At 43.0% G+C, this 6,000-nt stretch overlaps 1 protein-coding gene across 2 annotated transcripts in view; it reads left to right on the top strand.

Annotated features, from left to right (window-relative positions):
* The first annotated feature begins 1,830 nt into the window (after positions 1-1,830).
* USO1 (USO1 vesicle transport factor) overlaps positions 1,831-6,000 on the top strand; it is a 565,160-nt gene continuing 560,990 nt past the window's right edge. The window contains exon 1 of one of the 2 annotated variants that reach the window (XM_069230285.1): positions 1,831-2,009. In XM_069230285.1, the coding sequence (XP_069086386.1) occupies positions 1,941-2,009 (69 nt within the window). In that variant the 5' untranslated portion in view covers positions 1,831-1,940. The remainder of the gene's footprint in view (positions 2,010-6,000) is intronic. The other variant, XM_069230286.1, reaches the window with a different exon arrangement.

The following is a 6,000-nucleotide window of genomic DNA, read 5'->3' as shown; positions in this document are numbered from 1 at the left end:
AGTCCTCAGTCTGTTGTGAGGCAGGCTCACCGTCCAATTGCGTGCCTTTATCAGGTTTAGTCGCAGCTAATTTGTGTTTTCTGCCTTCCCCCGCAGAATGGGCCAGAGAATTGGACACCATGGACTTCACAGTATTTTCAATGTTTTTTTTACATTTTGTCCATAGATGCTTGTAAAGCATGTTTCACTGATGTTTGAATAAACATGTTTAAATCCTGTTTAAAAACGTCCCCATCCTCATTAATATCAGGCATAGTAGGGGAACTGTCAGGATCCATTGGTAAGAATTAGCCCAAAAACGAAGAAAACATAGAAAAAACAAATGAAACTGGACTATATTAGCAGACCTGGGCAGGCAGGGGTTAATTGTATCCACAAGCTCTCCGGAGAAGTAAACCACTCCCCGAGGGCGGGGCAGCACCAGGAAGCCGGTCGAGAGATAAGCCGCGCCCCCAATACTTCGCTGCTAGTCAGAAAGAGCAGCGCGACCAGCGAAGCCGGTGCCCCCAGAACTATGGTGGTAGTTAAAAGAAGCCGTTTACTCGGGGCGAACAACTTCTGAGGAGAACGAAGCACAAAGAAACCATCCCCGAAGTCAGGCGCGCGAGGCAAACAGCGCGCTGACAGGGACCGAAGAAAGGCAGCTCAATGGAATGTGCGGCGGTTGAAACCCGCGCAGCACGAGAAGACGGTAAATGGGAGGGGGAGGTGGGGGCCAGAAATAAAATAAAAGTGAAAACAGAGAAAACGGATATAAATGAAGTACCAAAGTAATAAGTGATAATGTACACAGTTAAACAGTAGAATTTCAACAGTAATTAAGGGAAAAACCATGAAAGAGTACTAATCTTGACTGCCAGCAGCAAGAAAAGAGGACTGCATGCAGTCAAGGGTAGTCTCTATAGTTTGGAGGGGTTCCCTTATTGGTCTAACTTTTGATTCTGTTTGCTCCCATTGGCTAGCCTGTTGCTAGTCCTTTTGGGAGCTGTAGTTCTTGACTGCTGCTATTGAAAATAAAGTAAGAAAAGAATGCATAATAGAGCCTCCGGTCTTGACATAAAATTTGCCGGACTAACCACAGACCTGAGAAGACAGGGAACGGGGCGGGAGAAGGAGGAAAGCTGGAGAGGGAACTCATAAGTGTCAAAAAAGCAGTGTGCCTACAATATATAAATAAATTACAGTACACGGAAAAAGACACACGTTAGGGAGGTGCAACACACACCTATAGTCTTGGCGCAAACAGACCGAAACGTCAAAAAAGCACAGCGCTCCACTATGACAAACTAATCGGCTAAGTACACCACAATATAAGAATATATGAAAAGTGAGGCAGTTAACTCAACTGCGGCGCAAATAAAGAGGAAGTTTATGTCATCTCTCTGTTTTGTAGACTGTGTTGGACTGCTATTGGTGGATTATACAAGAGGCATGGTTCAAAGCCTCATATTATAGTGTGTTTCTGTTTTTAATGTTTTTCTTTAGGCTGCATTATCGGAGCCTCCGGTCCTGACATAGAGTCTAGACTGAAGCAGCACATCAGGCCATGACCTCACAAACTTGGCAGGGCTGTGTAAGCCTGCCTTGATTGTTGGTAACTGTAGTTGTAAAGCGCTCTAATGATTTAATACCATGTCCGCACTATGTAACATCACAAAATAAATAAAAATAGCAGAAAAACAATGCAAGTTGTCAGTCCTGTGTACCGGTGTTGTCCTTCTTCTACCTCCTGGAGATGGTAGGCTCAGTCCTTCTTCTATGTTGAGTAGCGACGAGGGACGGGCTGCGTGGCCCTTTGCCCTCAGCGGTAGACACGTCATGCCACGTCCGCGCGCAGGCGCTCTTTGCCCCCGGTGTCAGTTTCCGTGCTGTCTGTAGTGGCTGGTGCAGACCCGTCAGCCGGGTGGAGGTTCGCGCTGGCGGCTCCCGGGGGGCGGGGGATGATGAATCTACTACGAGGAGTGATGGGGGCGCCTAGCGCCGGCCCTCAGCCTTCGGGGGCGGAGACGGTGAGTACGGTGAATAAATTGTTTGCACTCTCCCACCCTGCACTGCTCCTGCCCGTGTCTCATACTGTGTGGTTTCTCGCAGCACACCAGAATTAGCTGTCATTTCTCTTTTCTGCCACATGCGTTATTTGCATCCCCACGGTTCGCTCTTTAAACGTTTTCACCCCAGTTTGCACCCTTTCAGTGTACGTTCTTCATGGAGTTTGTGTTTGTACACCGTGCGATCCCTCATTTCATTGTGCGCTTCAAGTTTTTGTAGCATGGTAGTAGTAGTAGGCGGATCTCGGGTTCTTCTGTCTGAAAATAGTGAAGAGATTTGACTGCGGGTGCTGTTTACAGCCATGTCTGTTCTAGTCGTTACAGAATATAGCCCTACAGACCACTTTGCGACTGCCTCTTATAGTTGACTCTGTCTCTAGGCCAGTGCCAGATAGGGTTGCCACCTTTGTAGGAGTAAAATAGCGACCGTTGGTTGTTATTTCAAGATTGTGGTGAGACCTGGGCGTGGTACTAAACAGGACTGTAAACAAAATTGTGTATAGTAATTTTTAACATAACTTTTGTCTTTATATCGATTATTAGTCATGCTTTACACACTTAAATGTACTTGCTGTTTGACGTATGTAGCGATCAAGGCTAAAAATACCAGCAATACTTGATTTTGCTTGAACCGGCCGGGAATTAAAAATACCGATGGTGCCAGTAGAAAACTGCTCAGGTGGTATACCCTACTACTCGAGCTTTCCTTCCCACTGGTGAGCTGTGAAACGATTTAACCAGAATGCGTTCTGCTTCTCCTTTAGTGGCCTGTGGAAGGGGTGGAGGTCTTGACACTGCCTCTGTCGCCCCTGTTGGGCTCACTCCATGTTGGACATAAACACACTTTTTCTCTCCACATATTGGCCATCTGTATATCTTATACGCCTTCTCTTTCTTGTCCAGCTTGCTCTTTTCATGCTCTTTTGAATGCACTCCTCTCATCTCCTTCACTTAGCCATCGGCATACAATGCACCCACTTGCATGCAAATACTGCATTTGCTTTTACTTTCACTTTGTCAGTATTTTCACAGCTGCTGTGCAGCTCATTCACACACATTTGCACAGAATCACAATTGCAACAATAAGATATGACCATTGCTCTGTACGCTCAGCAGAGACACAAAGGCTTGGTTGACTATGTATTCTGAACACCTTTCTGACTCACTGAGCTCTCAATCGTGTCCCTTTATAAACACCTGGCTGCAGCTCAGTTCAAAGTATGCACTATACAAGAGTAATATGATGCAACGAAGAAATATACAGAAACAGAACATCATGGCAATCACTACCATTCCTATGGATTTGGCAAGTTAAGTAAAACTTGAAATATAAACAGGACCCAAATCGTTGACATGGATTATCTTAACGTGTTTTACATTCATTGTTCAGGAATAGATCTGTGTCTTTGCCAATAAATGAAGGACATGAATTTAGGGCCCCTTTCCATGTCAGTTTCTAACTTCTACTGGTTCGGTGACCTGTAGGGACCTGGCCTACTTAAAGCCTTGCTTACTGTGTAATAAACGAGAAAGCATACCTGTTCCATCCATTATTGTAAGGAACGGCGTGAAATTATTTTTAAGTTTTTCACATGTGCAGTGTTTACCTCAGCGTAATGGAATTAACTGGGAATTATGACCTCTGGGAGAATTTGCAAAGGTGGTGTTAACATTCTATGAATCTTTTCGTTTGGCGTTTTCACCTTGCAACTTTTACGTCATAATACTAAATTATGCTTAAATGGTCACCCAATTCTAATAACCGTTGTTACATGAAATTTTACATGTGCTGTAATTATTATTACAATATATATGCATCTATGGAAGAGGAATGTGGTGTTCCTAATTAAATATACACTGTGCTGGAGTAATTATGTTTCCCGGATCCCAAAATAGCAGAATAAATTGCTTGGGCGGAGATCCCATTGTGAAGTCACAACTTGTTCTTCTTGGTAAGTAATTTTGGTATGTAATGGGCAACGTATTTAAAAAATACTAAAAAAAAAACTTATTGAATGTCAGATGAGGGGGCTCATCCTCTAAACAGAAGCTTATTGGGTTTGGGGCTGATGGTGAATAAACTGTTTTTCCAGAAAGTTTACAAAAGAGTCTTTGTAGCTCCATTGGGTGTCTGTTTTAAATATATTTCTGTGCTGTAATATTTAATAGTACCCAAATATAACATGGCATAATTTAAGCTAATGTGGCGCTTCAGAAGGGAGACTTGTTTTCAGACCACGCTCCGAGACAGTTGTCACGTAGTCTGCTTGATGATGGCTGGTTTCTTGCAGTCACTTTTCGGTGTACTGTTTGTCTGACTTTTACCCCCTTAATGCTTCAAAAGGAAGGAAAAGTAAATGCATTTAAATTAAGAGTAGGCCCTTAGCAATAGCTTTAATTGACATGTTTATTGAATTATTTATCTTCTTGCACTGAATGTGATCCATACTCAACCTTTATCCTCAGGCTCAACCTTTACTTGACTCTAAATAACCAATAGTTTTGCAGTAAATGCAGGGCTACATTTGTCTTGCTCAAATAAGTGGCTACACGGTGTACAGAAACAGGCTTATAGACAGTGGCTACGACTGCAACTTTACTGTGCAACAACCAGCACAAGTTAGCATTGTTTGTGTGTTCTTCACTTGACAGCATATCTCTTTTTACCAAAATATAAATGTGTTCAGTTCATAGCGTTAAAGTTTCCGCTGAAGTGTTTGATAGGTTTTTAAGTATACGGTGTTAAGAGAGTGACAGTACTATTTATTTCAGCACATTTTCTGGTTTTATAAATGTAGTGCCATCTGTTGACATATGAAGCCCTGAATCCTCTCAAGCCGTTTCTAAACCTCTTCCTATCACCTGTATTCATTCCCAGGCTTGCACTCCTCTTCCGTGCCTTACAGCTCTGATCTGTTTCTGACTCCATGGCTACAGATTGCCATTGAGCATACTGTGAGGCCTCGGACTCCTAGACCTATGTCTATAAATTCGGATTTTGGGTCTGGAGAAAGGATGATTGCAGCTTTTGTTCTGTGCTCAGTACTGATTTCAAATTCTGCGTAACCTGCTTCTCCCTTTATTCTCCTCCATCATCTTGAACCAAATTCAATTGGATTGATAGAAACCCAATTCAGATTGTTCAGTGTCAAGCTAGCAACGTCCCCTACTTAGCAGAACATTTTAAGCATTAAAAGTGCCAATTAAATTTCCTGGTCTAGTAAAAGTCAGTGTAGAAACCTGCTAAACTCTGAGGTGATAATGTATCACACACTTCTCCAGAGGACACACATTCCCTTTTTGAGGACTCTCATCTGTTCTCGAGCTGTCATCTCTATATACATTCCACTTCATGATACTGTTCCATCTCTTACATTGTATTTTAATGAATACAAGCATAACATAAGGCTGTTTTCCCCAAATGAATACTGCTTACCTGTGGTGCTAAGCACTCAGCATCATGGGCTTCTCATCGGCAATTAACATAAGGCATTCCAACAATGGATTGTTTGTGCTGATGCTGGTTCTGTTGTGCTTTTGCAAGACTTGCTCTGCTTAGACCAGTCGTTTTGGTCAGGATCCACATATCCAGAATGCAGCCAAATATCTATGTGTAAATAATGTAGGGAACTGCATCCTCTGCCATCTATCAGACCAGTGCTTGTTCTGACCTGGACACAATCTTTGTTCCGACCTGGACACAATCTTTGTTCCATAAAGGAGTTCCTTTTGGTAAGCTGATGCTGCTGTGACTTTCTTCAGTACAGGAAGTCGCAACCCTTCCTTTTGGTAATGTGGCTGGATTATGCTTTGTTCATCTTTATTCAAGACAAGTTTGCTCAGAATATTGCTAGTCCATTGCAGGACCAGCGAATTTGAGGGCTGTTGGAGGCCCAACTCTCCCATTCTGGATGGCTGTCTCTTTTGCTGAGCTCTGAATGCTACAGGAAAA

This window comes from Pleurodeles waltl, chromosome 1_1 (assembly GCF_031143425.1).
Source record: "Pleurodeles waltl isolate 20211129_DDA chromosome 1_1, aPleWal1.hap1.20221129, whole genome shotgun sequence".
NCBI lineage: Eukaryota > Metazoa > Chordata > Amphibia > Caudata > Salamandridae > Pleurodeles > Pleurodeles waltl.
The sequence above is the reverse complement of the archived record's forward strand: the minus strand, read 5'-3'. Positions and strand labels throughout refer to the sequence as shown.